A 22,355-nucleotide genomic window follows, 5' to 3' on the forward strand; every position below is an offset into this window, starting at 1 on the left:
GAAACAAAGCGACCATGACAGCAACAACTTAGAGATGAAATATGCTCAATAAAATTAAGTAGATGCCGAATAACGCGAATGAAGATCGTTTAAGCGGAGGGGATCATTATTGGAGATGGCGAGATATTGCTAGATAAATAGGTCATCATAAAACACTGGTTCTCGGAGGAATCATGGTTGAACATCCACAGGTTATCACAATGCCAAACTAGATGTATACCTATATATATCATCAAGTTGTGTGGAATTGCGGCATCAAACATTAGAGAACCACCAGTAATAAGAGAATGATGCGATCAGCCCAACTAATCACGTCAACTCCAATGTCCTTCACTGGATCCACAAATTTCAATCCGTCCCAGTTTGGCCAGGCAGCCTTACGCAATGGAAACCATCGTTGTACAATCACGACAGTCCAATGCTGCCCCAATCCTCGCATGCTGTGTTTATATATGTTCATATATCGAGATTCAAGGCCCCTGATGGATTTCCAGGTTCTCAAACCCCCGTCCTCCTGGCACATACTATCTTACTTGACTCTGGTATTAACTCTTGCTCTTCGGATGTCGGAAACTATAAAATACTAATTTAAGAAGCCGTGCATCCTAGCAGTTATGGTTGAGCCCCGAATCTGTAACGGCCATACCGAATTTTATGACGAGAGTAGCACGGATATTCAGTTTGGGTCGAAAAAAAGCTTACTCGAAGCGTCCAGCTTTTAGCCTGCCCACAACTTAGCCCCTAAACTGAACCAGCAAGACCCCAAGACGAGTACAGCAAATGTCAAACTACCAATCCTTCCCACAATTTCCTCGACTACCTACAGAGATAAGACGCCTGATCTGGGTTCATGCTCTCCCCAGAGGTCGCATCCAACTCTTTGCCAAGAATGTACCTTGGGAGAACTGGCGTCTTCTACCGCCTGTAGTTGCCCATGTTTGCCAAGAGTCACGAGAAGTTGCTGTGAACCACTCAGTTGTGCGTGGCTTCCCGACTGCAGAAGACATCCACACAACTACTTGGTTTATAGGGTCTCGTGATATACTTGAGCTACACAGCGGCTATCCTTACCCGTTGTCGAACCCAGAGCCCTTCTTTTCTGCAGCAGAGAGATTGGTAATTAACGCTGGAGACTTTGAGGGCGAGATCAAAGTTATCATCAAAGATCTCATCGAAGGTCGACGGTTTCATAGCGTCAAGATAATATATCTCATTGTCGAGCAGATTGAGACCGCGTATTGGCCCAAGTTTCGACCGGATATGACGGAACAAGATAAGGGCAAGGGGACAGTCCTTGACTTATGCAGCGATGAAGACCAGAGGAAAATAGATGGCTATAAGACATGGGCACGTTTTCAAGAAATGTCACCAGTCTTTCCTCGACGTCAAGATGTTGAACTTATCCTTAGGTCAAGCCTAGATAAGATCATACTAGAAGAAATATGTCGGTACCACGAGCATCTATTGCAAGTTGGATACGCCGAGGGAGAAGCTACAGCATCATTTCCAACAACTTCTCCTATCGCCCCAGATCATCCTTGGATTCTCCAACAATGGAGACGCCTACCGGAGTTCCGCCCGGCATTGTTAATCCTAGGATGGAGGTAAATCATGACTGTATGGATGGAATAGAGAAGTGAATATAGGGATGGATAATTCCGGCTCGTTTTCTATTAGCAATATATCCCTCAAAGAAGGGTTTCATATGTCATTTCCAACTATAATACTTAGGGTAGAATAAGTTTGGATTTTTCTCGAGCATGTTTTGGAATGGCCTCCGGGGATATACCTGGTAGTCGACAGGGGGTCGTTGTGTTGTGGCTTCAAATGTGGCTTTCTGCTTAAGCGGACCGAGGTATGAGGTATGAGGTACTACAACCACTCTACCACTTTAAGTCCGTGCAATATATTTAGCGACATTTTACCGGTGCCGAGGTGCCATCTGTTCACCTCAAGTCACCTTGCCCCGAAGCCACCTAGGGTAGTAACTTAATAACATACAACGTGTCTAGTAAGAAGTAAGAAGGGCTATATTGATTTATTATCGCAATGGCGTCGACACAGCGATTCTCAGGATACCCGCTTGCTAGGGAAGGCCCCAAAACAGCATACGTGCCAGCACAGGATAAGAATCCTCCCCTTAGAGGCTGGTCTTTGGTTATCGCGGCCAAACTGTAAGCAGTATTATCTGCCCCATTGATATATAGCCAATTGCTCATATAAAAATCAGTGTCACATATTTTCCGTCCGTGGCTAAGGCTACCTGGGGAAATGCCAAGTTTGGTTGCGTCAAAGATATACCACGTCTAAATGAGTACGACTGGCGTCTTCAAGTATGCAATCACCATGTATTCTGATTCAAATGTCAAGTAATTGATAAGCTGAGCAGCCCATTGTCACACCGCTTATAGCCGATGGCGTCGTTCAGAGCAAGGCCGAAATCACGCCCGATCTTTATGAACGACAGCCGGATGATCTAGCCGGCCGTTTTTATTCCGCTGCTGATTATCATGAGCTCTTCAAATCCGGGAAATTGACACCACTGCAAGTAGCAAAAGCCCTAATCCCGCTCATAACCAGAGGCCAGGATCCCCCGGCCAAGTATGAGTCGGCCTGGTCTGTTACAAGAGAAGATCTTGTACTGGAAGCAGCTAAGAAGTCGACGGAACGTTATGCTGCTGGCCAGCCTTTAAGTGTTCTCGATGGAGTACCGATAGGAGTCAAGGATGACACGGATGTCGAAGGATATATATCCCATATGGGGCGGCCTTTCGATCCGTCCGATCCCTTCTTTAAACCGGCGACGAGCACAATCTGGCCAGTCGCACAACTAGAAGCTGCCGGTGCTATCGTCATTGGCAAGCAGGTAATGCACGAGCTCGGTTCAGATGTTAGTGGGTGCAATCCGCGATGGGGGACGCCCATAAATTGGAACAACCCATTGTACTATCCAGGCGGCTCGTCATCTGGCGGAGGGTCGGCCATCTCCTCCGGGTTAGTCCCTATCTCTATTGGTACCGATGCAGGAGGGAGTGTCCGCATTCCGGCCTCATTCAACGGCGCGTACGGATTGAAACCTACCTTGCATCGTGCTTACACAATGAAGTCCTCTATCTGTGTCATAGGCCCCTTAGCAGCGACAGCAAATGACTTAGCTATTGCGTATCGTATTAGTGAGTATATCCCACCTATTCCTCAGTTAATATAAACTACCTCCCATCGCAAATATCTATCACACTAGGAATCTATATCCCAAAGCTTAATGAAACCCATATACTAACTGTGAATGTATTAGTGACGGCGCCTAACCCCGAAGATCCAATACAGGGCTCTTTCGCGTTGTCAATTCCGCCGAGCCCTTCTGCGAAGAAAACAATTGGCATTTATCGTGACTGGTTCGACCAAGCTTCTCCTGGTGTCCTTAACGTCACTAGGAAAGCAATTGCACATTTTACGGATAAACTGGGTTACGAAGTTGTTGATATTAGTATCCCCTATGTACAAGAGGCCCAGTATGCTCACAGCGCATGGGCGCTTACCGAGGGCATTGACCACCACAATTCACACGCTGTAGACCCAGCGCGTCCGCTCACAGGTCTCAACAACTGCAATCAGCTTCTAATGGCCGTCGGCGCGTGCACGTCGGGCACTGATATGATCAAATATGGTCAATTGAGAGGGTTACTCATGGAGCATCTCGCATTTTTATGGAAGAAGCATCCGGGTATGTTGATAATCACGCCGACGGCACCCGAAGCTGGATGGTTGATCCACCCTGGCGACCAGGCGTACGGATTTAGCGACGGCAATGTAACAATCCGCAACATGATGTATATCTGGCTGGCGAATTCGACAGGCTGCCCCGCGGTCAGTGCGCCCGTTGGTTACGTCGACCCTGAGCAAGGTGATGGCAAGCTACCGGTCGGCCTTATGGCGATGGGTGAGTGGGGCGCGGAAGAGCAGCTTTTGGCTTGGGCAAAGGAGGCAGAGACGTATGTAAATGGAGCTTACGAAGGTGGCCGCTACAGACCACAGGAGTGGGCCAACGTTGTCAAAATTGCCAGGACTATAGATTGATGTCTCTAGACTTGAGTGACATGGGAGGAATTATGATATCGGTTGTATCTCTAACTTTTCATGGTCAAAACTCTTAGAAAACTTACGCAAAGATGTTCTTAAAAGGTTAACTTATAGATTAGGTACTTATCGAATTATTGCGCAATTATAGGTTCACTAGGAAATTAGTTCATCATAATAGGCGTTTGAGTTCTATGTTATAATGAGGCACGTTATTAAGGTACACGAATTCTCTATTCGCATGTTATCTAATTGCTGATTCACCCCGCATGCTTTCAAGTAAAAACTCATTTTCGTAACTCCGCTGCGTGTCATGCATTAGGTACTGAAGGGTACAGCTTGTTATTGGCCCGGACATTCTCTATTATACATACCTCCGCGTTAAAGGAAAATATGTGATGTCCTTAGAGCTACATTCCGACCCGCTGGCTGTTATGTTTATGCAAGGCGGCTACGGAATGTAACGGACCGTATAGTGGATTAGGCTTGCGGACGTCATCATCCTCGATCGGGATGAGGGTTAGCTACGCGCTCTTCGATATTGGCATCCGGAAGAGGAAGGTGTTAAGAAAATTGTCTTTCTGTACCTCAGTAGACACGATACCACCACGCAAATAGAATATATATCAAGTTTCGCAACGAAGTATGATCTCAATTAAAGTTAAGTTTTATTTCTTATTCTTATAGTGTTATGCGTTTTTCTATCTAGGGGCCATTGTATACATATCGTCTAGTTCAATTTTACTATTAGCCATCTATATGGCTAGTTCGGTGACGATTTTTAATACATTAGGTAGGTATTTACATAACATGAATCAACTCTCCATATTATAGTTCTTTATCTGCAATAAGAGCCACGAGAGTTTGAGACACTTACTCTCTTGCTATTGTGTCATTTAGACTATTATACTAAGTTGATAGTGTCTAGTTGAGAAGAGATCCACCACAAGAAGTAGGTACCAAGCCTCCCGATGTGACACTGCGTAACAAATACTACCGCATAAAAAGTGTTTACGAGTTTTCACAGGTATGTCTTGAGAGCCCAAAATGGGCATACGTAGTGCGATAAATACTTCTTTAATTCCCAGTTATTAGTATATGTATTATATATATGGGGAATAATGCCTTACTACTGGAAATGGAAAGTGGTCCGCGGTCTGGAGACAAACCCGTTACTTAGATCATGCAGTATGTTGAAACCTATATGTAACTACCTGATTAACATACATACCACCTGCATCGTACCTTTTTTTTATAGGTCTTCAAGTGAGTACGCCAGCGCCAAGTAGAAATATACCGGATGCATAAGTTAGCTTAGTAAAGGTCCTATTTACGTTTACACCCACTCTTAGGCTCCTCTAAGCGAAGATAGTAGGCTTTGGATTCGAATAATTGATACAACTAAACTCAACATAATAACTACTATCCAATATTTGGACCTAAAAGTCTATAAGGCAGATGATTTCACTAGTATTGCGTTAAAAGTTGGCTCAAAAATACCATCTTCTCGTCTTACAATCATATATACCGCGGCCCTTGTCCATACAAATGCGTTCGTGCGAATGAGAAGCTATGATAAGTTGATCTGGTGATTCCAGTGTCCATCCAACTGGATCTTGCACGAGGGTTAATCCTTTCGGTGATCACTGCAACTGGTTACGAAAACCTGGTCACTTACCCTAGTGGATGATTGGCTTTCATTCAAGGCACAAATGTAACGACGTTCGAAGCAGAAAGCAGAAACTGTAGTAAGCCACTGCTGCACTGTCATAACTGTCGTCTTAGCATGATGATAGTCTTCACGTTGTTATTTTGCTTATATATAAAGCAAGAAAATTGAAGATATTATCATCCTCCTTCAAGGTTAATTCTTAAAAAATCAGTCACAATTCACGGAGTGGGGTTATGTTTCATCATCGTCGAGTTCTCGGTAGATGATCCTAATGTTACCGGCATAGAGCTTCGCTCATGTCATTGGCTATGTGAACACTTCTCTCTCGGAATCTCCAATTCACATTGGTCTTTCTCTGCTCCATAGGCTCTAACCTCCGGGGTAGTTGTGGCACCCCCACGCAGATCTAGGCGAGCAACTTAACATGGATTATCTCGGCAACATACCCGATAAGGGTTGTAACGGTGATAGTACCGGCTTCTTGGCGTCTAGAACCGGCGGCAGTACTGAGCCGTCACATTGATTTAATGAATAACAGACTGGAAGGTCTTAGGTAGCAAAGCTTGTTTCTTTTTACAACTCTCTAGTGTTTTATCCTGTCGCTTCGAACACTGAGTTTATTTCGACGACTTCAATGCCTCAACTACGACCTATCAGCTCGACATGGTAGTCCAACTACTCCATGAGGTAGTTGGTACTGCTATCGTGGTTCTATTATACTCCCTCCTGTGTTTGGCGACTAGTTTTATCATGATATGGCTGGTATGGGCACATCACGAGAGGGATAGCTGTACGTTTTGCGTGATCTAAAGTTAGCTTCAGGAAGAAGGACAACTAACTGTTATTACGTGTAGATGTCGCACTACTTTCGTACTTTACGCTTTTGGGAACCACTGCTAGCATTATTCAGCAGCTTCATACCTTCATCTGGTGGAGGGATGTCAAAATTGAACAGTATAAATATGCCATTTCGCATCTCGGTAGCCCTGAAATTGCTATCGCGGGACCTTCCGTTGGGCTTGACCTTGTCCTCTTCTATATACGTGAGTATCAAACACCTAGAGTGATAACTAATGTATCGCTAATTGCAGAGCAAGAATACTATACATACAATGCAGAAGCAATACTTACGCTTTTCTGGGCCATTTCACTTACGCGTACCGTCTTCAAATTTACCAATTTGACGACCTTTAGACGTATCAAATATAGAACGAGTCAACTAGCCAAAGTCGTCGCAGTCATCTTCCCTGGACTTCTATTGTGCCTCCTACGGTTGAATATAGTCCAGAGTTCACATAGGGGATTCTTAATACTTGCCAACTTCAATAGTATGCGCCCCTGTTGTATTCGTCACCGCTACTAGTAAAGGACTAGTTAAGATAACACGACATTAGTAATGATCAGCCTAACTATTGGCAGTATATTGTTAATAGCAATCCTTATTAAATACATTTACACTCGACGTCGACTTGTTTCATGGAACGCCCATTACTTATTTTCGAGGCGATCGCAAGAGGCGGGCGGAGAAATTATCAACGTGCTGGATCGTGGAGATCATCGTCAGAGCATATACGACCGCTGGCTATTATTACGCTTCACTATCGCGTTTGCAGTCTTAGGGGTCTTTCAGCTGTTCACAATTCTGCTAGAGGTGTCACAATTGTCAAACCACACGATGGAAAAACTAGGCGAATCCGCGGATTTATCAAAGGAGAGGGCCAAAAATGATTTCTTACTCTTTATGCCAGGTGTATCAACAAGTCTACTTGTAGGTCATACCCAAAGTTACACTTAATTTCCTAGCCGTCGATATTATCTGCCTGCTATACACGTCAAACTCCGGGGTTCAGTGAGCTTCTCTATTTATGTGGTTACACCCTAACGTTCAAACTACTAGGTATTCATTGTTTTCGGAACTACACGAACTTTTCGAAAAGCAATGTATAAGACATTCGTCCCGAAGAGGTTTCAAAAAAAGCCAACCGAGGCAGCCCCCGCGACGATTATAATGCCCGACGAAGACATCCATGCCAACGAAGAATATGGAGCAAGCTTCTGTGATGCAAAAGGGCAAAGGCCGCCTGACTTGGGGCCGAGTATCGTAGACGAAGCAACGGCGGCGGCGGCTGAGACAAGCCAGCCTCTAGCGTCTACAGATTTGGCCAGGGGATGTTAGTTAAGATAGAAGACATTCCTTGACGGTAAACTATAAATTCTTCTTATTCAGCTTACCAAGGGCTATCATCGCAATTTCCTAGCAGTCATCTGATATTTATTGGGACCCTAAGGGAATACACGAAAGAAAAACTCCTGCACGGGAAAGAAAATATGGCATAAAGGCTAATGCTAGGTACTGAGCAATATCCGGATTAAAGATAGGGAATGATACCCACCTTGTTGTTGTTTATGACCACCCTTCTATTTTATCAACCTGTAATTCTACCAGATGTTTCTATTATATATTAGGCTTGAGAATCAATCCATATATTTCTTCGTAGTTAACTTCTTTTTTAGAAAACTTAAGTAGAAAACTAGGTTGCTAAGATGTACCAAAATTATATTGGATTTGAATTCATTCTATTATGATAGTATCTGAGAGCATTGTATTTTAATAAGTACCATCTATCTACCTAAGCATAAAGAACATACAAAGTAGCGAAAGGATAAGGAAGGGCAATTTTTCTATCACTTATGTACGGAACCACGAAGGCATTGGATAGAGCTCGGCACCACCAGGCCATTATATCGCAAGAAGTGTTATTAAAATACAAGAGACCGTATGAAACTGTAGAAAGTATTTTGCTCCAATACATATACTCTGGTACCTCCTTTCGAATCACCCGTGGGGGAAATCACCGCCTGATCCGTCGTGGTATTTACCCTGTTCTTGGTACTACACGGGCCGTTTCACTGCTTCGCACTCGATGAACCAGTGTCCTCCAAGTCAGTAGTACTAAAAATAACTTATATACCTGGTTAGCTTGTAAATATATTATCTTAGTATAATGAACCTACCTGGTAACTCTTCAAAGGAAGCTTCCAAGGGCGTAATAGTGGTGTTTACAACGAACTTCCTATAAGCAGGCATGATGATATTATTATACCAATTTTTGTCACCTTCTTCTAGATCGGTCCACTTCCGACTGCCCACAATCTCATCTTTTGTGACCTGCCACAAAAACATGCAATGACCCTTGGCATATCCCTCAGATTTCGCATACAGAGGTTTAATCCTATAGTGCTTTATCTCGGCTTCAACGTCAATAACGGGTAATCCGTTCTTGATTCGTATATTAGGGTCAATAGCAGTGACTCTCCTATTTCGGGCATGAGGTCTTTCCTCTGCAACTACATCCACCTCGCCTGGGCGGGTGGTAAATGATATATATGGTGTCAGTATGTGTGTTGTTGGATTATCCCACCCATTACGCTTGAGATGACTCTCTAGATAGTATTTCCGCAATGTATAATCATCAAGGCGCTGATCTGGTGCTCTTGCCTTCATTAAACCGTCCACTCACTAGTGGGCTTCCTGAGAATTCATCCCAGAACCTAAGCAGTGGTTGGTGAAAAGGCTCAAGACTCTGTACTTGCCACGGATGATTAGTCTCTTCGGCCTCATGCAATTCTGTCGTCCTAGAAGTCAGCCAATCCATGACCACTTGTCGATCGAAAACAGTAGATGGGGATTCCATGATGAAAGGGAAAATCCAAAGATGGAAGTTATTTGTGGGTTTTATGGGGAGTGAATCTAATTCATGAATATTTAATTCGTACGAACAATACTATTCAACAAAAGTCGTCCGCTGTCGTGTAGAGAGATATAGATATATCAGAAGCTATACCGCTGATATAGCTGCATGTTCTTCGTACTAGGACCTTCGGCGATAGTGTAAACCTCCTAAAGTGTCTGTCATGAATATCATATGTTATATTACGTACCTAACGCACATGATTAGGTAGGCTGACGTTTCTATCCTAAACCCCCTCACCATTTATTCCAGTAGAATCTTCTGGGATAGTTGCACGACAGGTGCCTAGACCGATCTATCACTAAGAAATTTCATATGATGGGCGAGATTTGACTGTACGTAATTTCGATAGTAACGAATTATATTTCAAGGCTTCCGCCTTTATCACTTAACCCGACTCTGACCGAAAATGACAAACCTTCTTTTAGGCTTTCAGGCGTCGTTATGATTCTTCTCTAGGAACCTCTGGGTAAACATACCTACCTAGTGATCAACAATCGCATGTGCTAATAATTTTACTCATACTACATTCTGAAAGGGTAGATTGATGTTGATTAGGTTAAGTTGATAATTACTGGGCAAGGCCCAATAATTTTCAGTATAGCTAGTAATTACGCAATCCCCCACAGTTCCTTGGTCTTTCAAAACTTGTTATCTGTAAATAGTCCATCCACAACAAAGGATACTTTTAGAATGTAAGGTACCTAGGTATTCATGCTGGCTTTCGCTTCCTTGCACCCAGAGGGCGCCGCGCTTCAATCAAGGAACCGGGTACGACTAAGGATAGTGTACCGGATTTTGAACGCCTATAAAAGGGTATTCCAACCCTTATAAAATCCTTCAAAAGGTACGTCTTTTATAAAAAGCTGTAAATGTTCAAAAATACTTAAAATAAAGGGGAAGCTTTTTGTCACGAATCGGCGAAGACTAGGGCCGTTCCGGAAGGCCAATGGACGTGGGAGGACGGCCACGGATAAACCTCGGGAGATCACTTAGATCAACTAGATCATGATACCAGAAAAGGGACAGAATATAAGAAGGAAAGATCTCCTTGTGAATTTAGTCGTTCATTCTACAGTTGTCAATATAAGTCTGATATCTAACCCATACTCAGAGGAAGGACTCCAAGCCTTCCTGGCGAACGATTCAGTATTAGTTATTTTACCACCTTGACCCGTATTGTTACTGTCTACCTAAAATCAAGACACCACCAGCACTATACTTTAACGTACCTAAATATAGGTTCGTCACACTTTCCTATTGGGAAGTATCTTGGATCAATCCTTAATCACTGGCCGTTTCCTTAGTTTAAGTATTTACCCAAGAAGCATAGCAATCTGCTCTTCTGGCCCAAATATGTGCGTGATACTGTACGACTGGGTGTCTTTTAATATGATGAGGAGGTTAATCACTCATATCCCATCTTTGTCTTGGGTTAAGTACCTACTGTAAGAAGGTGTAATTGGATAAAAGCATATATAAGATTCCCACCAGTTAGAATTATAGAATTAGAGTAGAAGAATCTTTACAATACAACATCCTTTGACCACATGATTCTACAGTACTTAAACTACCCAAGGTAAGTTGTTGCATTTTTAAACTTTCACATAATTTTTATCAGAACCCCTTGTTACTACCGGGGTCGGCGGCGCTAATTGGCTACTGATCTTGATTAATCTTATCAGATCCGCTGATTAGATCCTCAAGATCCCACATCTCCGACTTTATCCCCGCAACCTACATTAGAAAAAAGTTTCCTTAGCTTACATCGTTTCGGGCGCTTGAATAGGTCGAACTATTGATACATACCATACTAAAGTCGTCGTCTGAACCACTTCAGCTATGATCATCCGAAGTCGCTCAAGATAATATAGCATAGTTATTGACAGTTACCCACCTTGAAAACTACCTACATTAGCATCATTTAAGTAATAAAGCAATCCAAAATATGTCTTCCGTTTTTTGCTATATCTTTTGTGGTATGCTCTCACCAAGCCATTTTTATCTCTGCGCAGAATTATACGTGGCCGTGGCAAACTTATAAATCTAGTTCGGCGGAACCGTAAGTAAATCTTGATCTGATTCACCTTCTAATATACTACACATCCTCTAATGAATACCTCATTGAGTTTCGCCAAAGTGAGAAGATCTTAGAAAGGCATTCATGACAATATTGACATATGAAACGGGTAGGTAGGTACTTAATAGATATCATGTAGTCCATTATTGAATATCATCAAATCCGGTCCTATGTCTCCTGGACACATATTTTTCAACCATAATGGAGAGTACGCGCACCACTACAGCCTTTCTATTATGTACAATGACAATTGACTTATCTGGCAAAGCGGATATGGCGACTACAGTGCTTGCAAGACCCAAACATTTGAGGGCAGACCGGTATACCGGAGCTCGACCCTAACCAGATTACATCCTATCTCAATATGCACGAATCCCAGATCACAGACCAACATACCATCCTGGAAACATTATGCAATGTTACCAAATACTGTCTGAGTTATGTTGGTGGTCCGCAAGATAGTTGGGTAACTGACAGCTTATTCTACGAGTTGGATGTGAAGACACACGAGATACTTTTTAAGTGGAGCTCCTTAGACCATGTCGACCAGATTCCCATTTCTAATGTCCAGCAGTTTTATCCTGTTGCGGATTTTGGTAAGAATCAATTTATTCCGTATGGTTACTTCCATATCAATTCCGTGGACAAATCTGAAGACGGATCATACTTAATCGTCTCAAGATACTACTGCTCAATTTTCAAGATCTTCAAAAAAACGGCACTGTCGAATGGACACTACAGGTGATTTTAACCAAGTTTCTCGGAATACTTTATTTGTACTTAGTAGCTAACATCATGTAGGGCCAAACAGGCGAAGATTCTCAGCTTGATAGCCAACTTTCCTTCTGTTAAGTCAAAGCACCCTTACGGGGGCCACCCTAGTGGGGGCCACCTCAAAAACGCAACGCGTTTGTAATAAGGTCTATATATAAATTATTATATAATTTTATTAGTTTTTAATTAATTAAAAAATAAAATTTATTATTTAAATCTTTATTTTTTTATAATTTTAAAATACTTATTTTCTTAACCTAATTATATTACATTACAGTAATAAATAACGTTCTCAACAGCGTATCCTTACGATAAACATTTAAAAAATACTTTATATCACAATATTACCTTACAAATCGAATATTAAACTATAAAATATAAAATAATTATTTAAAAAAACGTTAGAAACTATTAAAATATCAAAAAAAAATTAGTTAATTAAATTATTACGTTAAATTATATTAATCATACGCTTTTTTTATATTAATTTAAAAATATTACAAAAAAATTATTAATTTATAATTACCAACCCAATACCTTTGGTAAATATTGGCATATACGATTTTTATTTTGTTATCTTAATATTAAATCAATTAAAGTTTATTTAATTAATTATAAACAAATCAACAAAGTTACAATTAATAATATTAATATTTTTTTTAATCAATTTGAAATCTTTAGGATTAAAAATATCCCGACTAGGCATACATACAACGTTAATAAAATAAAGATTATAAAAAAGATTAGGAATAACAGAATAATTATTGGTAAAATTTATAAAAAATATATTATAGTTAAAAATTGTAGTAATAAAACTTAAACGTCAATTATTAAATACGTTAATAACAATAGTTAATCTCTAAATCCCCTTATTATATATACAAATAAATACATATAATAATAGTAGTTTTTTAACAATAAAAACATTAAATTTAAAAACTAAAAATTTATTACGTTTCTTAATAGTTAGATTAATAATGATATTATATTTAAATAATTTTATAAAATCTTTTTAAAAAAACAAAACTATTAAATTATTAACAATAATAATTATTAATCCTTAACAGCCACAATAACCATACCACAATAAAATTCTTTTAGAAATATTTTATAAATAAAATTTATATTATTTTTATTTCGATATATTTATTACACGTCTTACAAATTATTAACGTAAATATATTTTTATTAATAAAATAAAATTATTATTATAAATTTATTAAAATATGCCAATTATATTATATCTCTAATCCCAATAAAAGGAAATTTATTACGACTTATTAAATAGTATAAAAAAAATATTTAACCAAATATAATATATTAGTTGGTTAAAAAACTACAGAAATCTATTTTAAGAATTAAAATAAATTATTAAATTACCGATTTATATTCCGAAAAGTTTCCAATATTACTTTAACCCCCCCAAATCTTATTTCTAACCTAAAAAAACCTAATTTTATCGAAAATATAACCCCAATCTTTTTAATAATACCTTTAAATTCATAAAATATTAATATTTTAATTAAAAAACTATTTAAAATTAATATAACGTTTATTAAACCTGCAATAAAGTTTTTATTTAATAAAATTAGCAAAATCCTTAATAAAATTATTATAAAATTAGCCATAATAAAAACCTACGTTAAATATTTAAAAAAAGTATTAGTAAATATAAAACCGCAAAAATGGTATAAAATATTATTTAATCTAAATTTAACATTTGTAAATATTAAAACTATTATAAAAAAAAAGAGTAATTAAAAATCTAAAAATTAAGTAGTATAATTATAATTAACAATTCCAACATTAATTTAGAAAATAAAGCTTTATTAATTAAATTAATAGTAAAGGATTATATTATTATTAAAATATAACAAATTATAAATTAATTAAATTTAATTTAATTAAATAACGTTAAATTAAAATTAAAATACTTATTTTGAAGGTTTAAAAATTTAAGGTGGCCCCTACTAGGGTAGCCCCCGTAAGGGTGCTTTGACTTATTAGCACGATGCTCGTATTAGACAAGAGTCAAGGAATATAGTTCTGATTAGCCTCTTCGATAACGCATACTCCGAAATTGTGTCTAGTAATTATAAATCGAACCAAAGTCATATTCCTGACCCTAGGTACGGAAACTATGAATGCTACTCATTCTGGTGTGGTAACTATGCCCAATTCCCTGCTGTTAAGTACAAGTACGACTCTCACCACATCTCTAGCCAGATAGACTTACTCAATGCATATTCGTCGCACTTATCGATATTTCTATTTCATACAACATGCATGACAGGAGTCGTATGAGGGATCTTTCATTTCTCAGTACCTAATTCATCTTTACATTATGGAGATTTATATATGTGCGACGAGTGATAGTAAAAGTAAGGGATGCATTAATATTTTAAGACGGCGGGTGATAAGCGGCATAATGATGATTCTATCCATCTTTTAACGCATATAAAAGCAAGATAACATGATTACGCGACATATCTACAAACACAATGAGAATAATGAGCTATCACATTACAAGATGCACGTGGCGCACCACATTTTATGAGATAGCTTAAGGTATTATTAAATCTACAACATAAAAACAGCACCCTTTACATTAAATGTCCCTGAAATGAAGCTTCATATATTGAGGAGGTTTACGGCTTTTATATTACAAAAGCTTCACCATCGCTACATAATGCTACCTGAAGCCGACAATCCGGTTGAACCACAATCGCCCTGGAGTGAAAACAGTAATAATCACCCTATTGGTACTTCAAAGAACAGAATATGGTTCCATCGTAACCATTATGTCGGAGCACTACTCTTCAACTTGGGTGCTTTCGTCCTCCCAGCTCTATACAGTACGCTATCTAAGTTATGGGTTGCGGAAATCGACTCGTCGCTTGTTGTTACGACCGATGTATACACCTACATCGGAGTAGTGGTTGAGGTTCTAAATGAGGGCCTCCCCCGCGCCTCCTGGGTCATCATTGCCGACAAAGACTCGCGCTCGTTAACAGAACGCCTCAGTCTAGCCTACACGCTCATTCTATTTCAGTCCATCCTTGGGCTAATTATGAGCATTGCATTTATTGCCGGCGCCGCCACATTTGCGGAAGGGTTCGTCCCTGTCGAAGTTCGCGCCGCGAGCTTGACTTATATACGGATTAGCGCTTTCTCGGCCCTAAGCTCGGCGATTGAAACTGCTGTGGCGGCGGCGACGAGAGCTCTTGACAAGCCCGATATTCCACTAGTTATCAGCTTGACCAAATTTGCCATAAATATTATTCTAGACCTGCTTATTATTTCACGATTCCATGTTGGCAACATACGACCGACAATTAATATCCAAGCTGGCATCCAGCTTGCCTGCAATATGACGGCTGCTTTCGTAGGACTTGCCTACTTTCTTTGGGCAACGAACTCAGAGCATCGAAACCATCAGCTAGAACTTTCTGACAATGGCAATGGGGAAGTTTCTCGGATGCGAATAGAAACTGATACTAAAATCTGTTTGAGTTTCCGTGCCTTGGCTGTACTACTACAACCTGGGATCCTGACCCTCGCTGAGTCCGCCATACGGAATTCCCTTTACCTCTGGCTGGTCAGCACCATTGTGGCGCGAGGTTCAACGTATGCAACTGCTTGGACAATATTCACTACCATCCGCTGGGGATTGGTTATGGTTCCCGTTCAGTCATTAGAGGCGACGAGCCTTGCGTTTATTGGTCACCATTGGGGATCATGGCGCTGTTCAATTGGCAAGACGACGCGTAGGCCTGATCGTGTCGCTTTCAAAACTATCATCCGAATTATAAGACCGGCTCTCATTTCCCTCTCTATCGCTCTCTTAGTTGAGGTCCCTCTTGCCATCTTTCTATCCATATGGGGTGCTAAGTCGTTCGCTCGATACCTAGGCCAACCGGATGAGGTTGCAGACATCACAGCATATATGTGGCGAACTACTGATTGGTGCTACATATTCTATGCTATGTCGACCCAGCTTGCTACGGTTCTCCTGGCTACACAGCCTAAATGGTACCTCTACCAGAGCTTGGTTAGCAACCTCCTCTACGTTTTACCATGGGCCATAGTCTGCCAAGTAAAGGATCTAGATGTGAGCAATGCTTGGACGTATCATAGACTAGTTTTCGGTGGAAGCTTGGTGTTTAGTTTCATCGACATTCTAGTTGTGGATGCTGCGTGGGTATGGACGTTGATGACCGGCAGGGCGAAGCTTGAGACGTTTAGAGAAAGCTGATAAAATATTGATGTACGTGTAATTTGTCAATAAGACCTATGAGGTACCTAAGGAAGGTCCCAAGAGGCAAACGCGGTATATTAGTGCGAAGTTTACCTAGCGGTAATATAACCTTACAGCCAGAATAATTATTTACAAAATTTAGAATCGATTGTTGCATCACCAGAAAGTTGCCCTCGCCAGCGCCCTATCCTCCACACCATCTCTTGTAGCTTTACTCCGGCCTGATCAGGTGCTACTTAGGGCATTGATAACGAAAATCTCTCATGCGATTTCCCTCGGAGTACTCTTTTACATATTCTTTGTTGGCAAAGTTCGCCATTTCACTTTTCTTATTTGACTTGGTTTCGGGACATTATTAATATGCATGGTTTCTGTCGGGTTTTTGGTAGCCACGTTATTATCACACCTCCTCCCCCCCTTTCTCCCTGCATTACTCGCGACATACCCTACCTCATTTGTGGTAGGCGAGTTAACCGACTCGCAAAACCGGTTCTTATCGAAATGGGTGTAGTTTACATCGCTTAGGGTGTTATGCCTATTTTGTTCCAATTGGATAGAAATAAGGCTTGAGAATATACCCGAAATGGATCAGTTTGGCTTCGTACTTATGTCTTTTGCTATCTTTTAATAGCCCAACATCTATACTTTGTTATACAAGAGCCTTTTTGTCAATTCCGACCATGAATCACATCAACCCCGAAATCCGGGAATTGGAAGATGCTAGCTGGATCACATTTTGCATGATCGCCAAATGGTTTTGACAGAGTTGGGGAGTGGTCGAATGGTCCAGAATGTATTTACTCTCGCTTAATTTTCTATAGTTATAAATGACGAGTCAGGCGCAAACCAGAAGTTCAGCATCCCATCGAGCCGGTGACATCTCCATCCTTCTCCATGCTGATGAAGGGAGGCCTCTTGCAGAGTTACTTGTAGAGAGTAGATCACTCGATGATGATGATGATCATGTGCGTGAATACGATAACAAAATCGCTGCGGCCGAGATACCCACGTTGTCGCGTCTATATGTACGCGACATTGTCCCACAGCTCGACATGCTCCATCATAATATCGGAATATGATACCTTTACAAAGCTCGTTGTTCTCATCATAGAATACTTCCACTGAGGCAATATTTGCTAGGGGGGCCCTTGAGAAATAGGCCTGTTCACGGAATGGATTTAACCCTAACATCTCCACGCCAAAAGGTTTAGGTAATTCCACCCTACCCGACAATCCGTTGTACGCACTCAAAAAAGAAATCCCGTGACCTTCGATGGGCTCATTGTAAATAAGAGTTATAGGAGGACACCAACCTAAACATCGATCTTTTGCGGGTCCTGGAATATACGACCCGATAGCCACATCGCCCGTCTGTTCAAATAGGATTAAAACACTGAGCTCTCTTTGGGATGACTCGCGCACTCCAAAGAGGAGGAGTCGGTCATGTTTCGCTATGGGCTGGTAGACCCAAACTATGCCTTGTTGACGTCTGTGTGAAAACCGACAGTACGTCGGCATAGCATCCGACGTATTGGAGTAATGAGGATGTATACCAAAGAGCCGGCCTGAGAAGAAAAAGAAGGTAATACCTATTATACGGCCTGTATCGACGGCGTAAAAGCGTTGCCAAGAAGGATAGGCACTCATATAAGGGGTACAAAGAGATAAATCTGGAGGGTCTGGAGTGTTCCAGATTCGTGGGGTTGGTTGACCAGTCGGTAATACGAGACGCAACAGGCCGTTCTTAAACGTGATTAGAGAACTGTAGATGACTGAGTTGATAGAATATAATGCGTACCTTAAACTGTGCTGCCAATTTGCCAATTGTTTGCTTTTGCTCTACAATGTAAGCGAAACGGACATGAGACGCATCTTTGGAAAGACGATCCAGTGTAGATTCTATTTTGCTGATTCCATCAGAATCAATGGTGAGCCTCACTATAGGCATGCGCGACGAGGAATTGTCACAACACTTTTCGAGTTTCCCACCGCGTTTCCAGAAAATAATATCACCCAGCGGCATTGTGAATAGTGGTTCTGAACTGGTAGACGATACGTGAGAAGCTAAGCTATGTGCTGAAACTGCCCGCCAAAGCAAGGCATGCTCAGAATAGCCATGAATTATATCCAGCAATTCAATCGGGAGTTTGCACAGTTGCGGCAACTGGCAGGTCTGGCCTATTGCCTTCAGCGAAATAAGGTCGGGTTGATCGCCAAAGAGATAAATAGGACGTGCTCTTCGCCAAGGGCTTCTCCATGCGGCCACCGTCCAAAGCCGATTGAAAACGCCGATGTTTTCAACATAACATTGTTGAAAAATATGAAAGCACTCGTAACGTACAGGTATAAAGTGAGGGGAAGCTGCGCAAATTTTGCATTTGGGGCGGCGACATAACTGAAAGCCATTAACTGTGGTAATTGTAGGTTCAACATCTGGGAAAAGGAAGGCTCGCGTTTGTCCATAATACGAAGTCGAGTCATCATTACCAAACACTGCACGATATTAGTAAACACGAAATCTTTTTGAAAAAAAAAATGAAATGAAATGAAAATGGAGGCTAATCGTACATGCTATAACAGGTAGCTAATTTCTGAATATTATGTCGGTACAGATACCACATTGTGAATGAAGGGCGAGATGATACATCTTGTAAGTAATGTTCCATACATGCATGAATCTGTATTCTTCACCAGTTGGATCATGCATGGAAGCTTTATATCTAACCTTCCGTTTTCGTCAGTTTATTCCGTTCCATGATGTAGTCTAGGTATAGTCATATATTGGTCGCCAACTTCCATATTTCATACACTGGACATACCAAGTGGCAAATAAATACGCGAAGCGTGTCCGAAAATTCTGGCGTCTTCTTATGTTAGGTACCAACCTTCTTAGTTCGTCTTAAGATGCTTCCTTGGCGTCGGATATCGGTTTCGATACCACTAATATCAAAAGACAAAGTATACCAACAGGTAAAGATTGAATTGGTAGATGGTTCATCACATGGTGGGATCTAAATCTAATCTAAGCTTTTGATACCTATTCGGTATCCCTATCCAACCTGAGAAGCAGCATTTCGCGAATTTAGGAATCTATTTACAGTGTCGTCATATAGTCCAACCATATCCTGCGGGGCGTAAAGGAGAAATAAAGAGAAGAGGGAGTAAATGAATGTCGTGAATCGAAAGTTACAAGAGCAACTCTGCTCTCCGTTCAAATTCCAAGCGTAGCTCTCCGTCGACAATACTGCTCCTCGGGCTGAGATCCCAGAATGGACTCCTGCTTTATGCTTCGCCAACACCATCATCCTCTGCCCACCTCACCGACCCCAACAAGCTTGCCAGCTTTGCAAGTATTAGCGATGTACAGGTGTGTCAATGCCGGTAAGTTATGTCCGTTGTTTACGAGTCGAAAATGGCACCATACGCGGGGATTCCACGCGTAGTCATACCATATACAACCTTCTCCGTCACCTTGGGGTTAGAAATGATGAAAACGGCTTCCGCATTCGACTCATGGACGAGCTGATATACTTCTCGAACAATGTCTGGGTATCCCCTCTCGTGAGTGTTCCAGATTATGGCGTTGGGGTCGGCTCGTGTGACTTCTGCTACAACTTGAGGGCCGTATGTCTCAAGAGGCTCTCGGGTACTCCAGAATACACGGCGCGGTGTGATATCAGCAAAGAGAAGCGACAGGCAAGGGCCAATTCCAGATCCAGTAGCAACCACAACAATTCGTCTAAAGAGCTTGGATGTGTAAAGAAGACCGTGAAGAGGCGCACCACGAACCCAGAGCTTTCTCTCATTGGGCTTGTTGATCTGCTTCTTGGTCCAGTCGCCTGCGTTGCTAACAACGACGCTGAAGCCATTAATCTTTCCGGACTCGGGGTCAACGTCGGGAATAGTAGCAAAGGCGTGCCACTCAGTTAAGGGCTTGTCGCTAATCTTCAAGCCATAGAACGGTGCCATACCCCTGTACTTGAAGTGTAGACGCGTAGCGTGGTTACTCAGCTTCTCCGGGTAGACCGTTTGGTGGCGAAGACGAGACCATGAAGCAAGGGTGCAAGAAGTCGAAATGCAAATGCACCAGAAGTTAGGCGAGTGGATAAGGACGTAGCCTAGAGAGGTCTCCCATTGCCTGGCAGTGACTCTAGCTGAGAAGATGTTGTGGATCCAGAAAGTTGTCAAGGCTGTCCAACCAGCAAAACGGTGGAAAGCCTCGAAGTAGTCGTGAAACTTTCGTCGTAGATCAGGGTGGGCTGACGTCAAGATAACGCCGAACATCGAAACCAAAATCCAGCTAGTAATCATGTTGACCAGTTCATCAGTTACCGGCTCATCGATCCACTCCTTGGTGGCTAATATCGTATAGAGGATATACCATACAACCGCAGCAGTACCCGCACCACTGTGGCAACCGCCGTAGTGGAAGACCTTCGCAAGGCGCTTTCGGATGGAAAGGGGCCACGAGTGAGGGACGCATGTGAAGAGCTCATACCAAAAATTGACAAATTCCTCCTGGCGGAAAAGAATGCTGACCATGAGGTTGGCGGATGCGGCACTACCTACATCTCGAGAGTTAGGCTTGCCTTTCGCTACCGCTAGTAGGGCGACGAAGACAGCCAAGTTGACAGTAAAGATTGCTCCAAATATTTTTCTATATGAAGAGGCATATTTGTCTAATATGAATATTAGCCATATGTTTCATAACAGATAGTATAAGACATTTACACTTACAGCGGACTTGTTGACTCAACTCGGATCCGAGTTGATTTGGGAGAACCGCACGCTCGGTAACTGTCTCAATTTGTTTCTCGTCGTTGCCTTTGCCGGAGTGTACGGATGGAGTGGTTGTCCCCGTCGATGGTCCCACCGATGATAAGGGTTCAGCGATCGTAATCGGTGTCAGATCCCCTGAGCGGAAGGCATCCGCCTGTCTCTTTTCAGAGTTGTTGGCCGTCATGTTGAAAAGAGGCGATGTCTTTCTCTGAACTTTTAGTTGTTGATCTTGCGGATTGGTTGGCACGGGGAATCCTACAATCTAACTGCAAGATCAGGGCGACGGCAAGGGATATAAGTACTCGATGACGGCGAAAGATATTTGGCCTTGTATAAGAGCAGCGAGATAGTAGTCTGCCAAGGCCCGGTTTACTCATTCTTGAATACATCGAACGATACTAATTCTTTGATATCGCAAGATCTTCGATAACTTAGTCTTACGTGGCAGGACCTCCGGTCCAGACGAACGCGGCGTGTATCCCCATAGTTCCAACGATGATGGAGTCAACCGAGTTAGCAAACTGTGGTATCTTGCTTGCTTGACGAACTACTGGATTTGGAAGTTCCCCATGCTGATCTTAGTCTGTGTTGCCTCAAATATAACCCGGGAATCCACAGTCGAAACATCATATGGCCGTTGGCACCATGTATTGGAAAGGATGTAGAGGTTGCTTGACGTTACCATTGTTGTGGAGCTGGAGATCCCTAGATCCAGGAACATCAACCATAACAGAGGATGTCTGTGGATATCTGCACGCCACATCGGCATATTGTTAAGAACCGGGTGTAAATCTGCGTGGTGGTTTACTAGGACAAACAACACGCCCAGCCCTATTAGGGGGGTGTCACCTGACTCCCAGGACGAATCCAGACACCACAACCCATTGGAATCACTACAACTTACTACAATGATAAACCGTAGAATTCACATTAGAATTACATGCCAGAAGTCCACTGCGTCTA

The 22,355-nt window shown here is 41.7% G+C and overlaps 7 protein-coding genes across 7 annotated transcripts; 5 read left to right on the forward strand and 2 right to left on the reverse strand.

Moving 5' to 3' along the window:
* Window positions 1-679: 679 nt before the first annotated feature.
* F4813DRAFT_24122 (uncharacterized protein) lies at window positions 680-2,296 on the forward strand. The gene is made up of 2 exons (XM_049240020.1): window positions 680-2,150; window positions 2,280-2,296. Exon 1 carries the CDS (start codon window positions 781-783, stop codon window positions 1,606-1,608), a length of 828 nt encoding a protein of 275 aa, XP_049101140.1. The 5' UTR covers window positions 680-780; the 3' UTR covers window positions 1,609-2,150; window positions 2,280-2,296.
* Window positions 1,932-4,684, forward strand: F4813DRAFT_354091 (amidase signature enzyme). The gene is made up of 5 exons (XM_049242714.1): window positions 1,932-2,174; window positions 2,231-2,333; window positions 2,390-3,173; window positions 3,296-4,297; window positions 4,349-4,684. Exons 1-4 carry the CDS (start codon window positions 2,050-2,052, stop codon window positions 4,075-4,077), a joined length of 1,794 nt encoding a protein of 597 aa, XP_049101141.1. The 5' UTR covers window positions 1,932-2,049; the 3' UTR covers window positions 4,078-4,297; window positions 4,349-4,684.
* A 1,608-nt stretch (window positions 4,685-6,292) lies between these two features.
* F4813DRAFT_354093 (uncharacterized protein) lies at window positions 6,293-8,251 on the forward strand. Its single transcript, XM_049242715.1, has 5 exons — window positions 6,293-6,539; window positions 6,604-6,792; window positions 6,847-7,077; window positions 7,144-7,517; window positions 7,647-8,251. Exons 1-5 carry the CDS (start codon window positions 6,413-6,415, stop codon window positions 7,923-7,925), a joined length of 1,200 nt encoding a protein of 399 aa, XP_049101142.1. The 5' UTR covers window positions 6,293-6,412; the 3' UTR covers window positions 7,926-8,251.
* Window positions 8,252-8,656: 405 nt separating this feature from the next.
* Window positions 8,657-9,444, reverse strand: F4813DRAFT_387887 (uncharacterized protein; the record flags this gene model as incomplete). The annotated part of the gene is made up of 3 exons (XM_049246621.1): window positions 8,657-8,712; window positions 8,765-9,107; window positions 9,271-9,444. 3 exons carry the CDS (start codon window positions 9,442-9,444, stop codon window positions 8,657-8,659), a joined length of 573 nt encoding a protein of 190 aa, XP_049101143.1.
* A 2,501-nt stretch (window positions 9,445-11,945) lies between these two features.
* On the forward strand, window positions 11,946-12,571 carry F4813DRAFT_395110 (ASST-domain-containing protein; the record flags this gene model as incomplete). Its single annotated transcript, XM_049247660.1, has 2 exons — window positions 11,946-12,322; window positions 12,383-12,571. 2 exons carry the CDS (start codon window positions 11,946-11,948, stop codon window positions 12,495-12,497), a joined length of 492 nt encoding a protein of 163 aa, XP_049101144.1. The 3' UTR covers window positions 12,498-12,571.
* Window positions 12,572-14,366: 1,795 nt separating this feature from the next.
* On the forward strand, window positions 14,367-16,610 carry F4813DRAFT_379906 (uncharacterized protein; the record flags this gene model as incomplete). The annotated part of the gene is made up of 2 exons (XM_049245511.1): window positions 14,367-14,372; window positions 14,985-16,610. The coding sequence occupies 2 exons, from the start codon at window positions 14,367-14,369 to the stop codon at window positions 16,608-16,610; spliced, it is 1,632 nt and encodes a 543-aa protein (XP_049101145.1).
* Window positions 16,611-19,605: 2,995 nt separating this feature from the next.
* Window positions 19,606-21,757, reverse strand: F4813DRAFT_24172 (uncharacterized protein). The gene is made up of 2 exons (XM_049240032.1): window positions 21,351-21,757; window positions 19,606-21,292 (listed from the first exon to the last, which is right to left on the reverse strand). The coding sequence occupies exons 1-2, from the start codon at window positions 21,574-21,576 to the stop codon at window positions 20,013-20,015; spliced, it is 1,506 nt and encodes a 501-aa protein (XP_049101146.1). The 5' UTR covers window positions 21,577-21,757; the 3' UTR covers window positions 19,606-20,012.
* Between the last annotated feature and the right edge of the window lie 598 nt (window positions 21,758-22,355).

Source organism: Daldinia decipiens (assembly GCF_022478715.1).
Source record: "Daldinia decipiens strain CBS 113046 unplaced genomic scaffold F4813scaffold_10, whole genome shotgun sequence".
Classification (NCBI taxonomy): domain Eukaryota; kingdom Fungi; phylum Ascomycota; class Sordariomycetes; order Xylariales; family Hypoxylaceae; genus Daldinia; species Daldinia decipiens.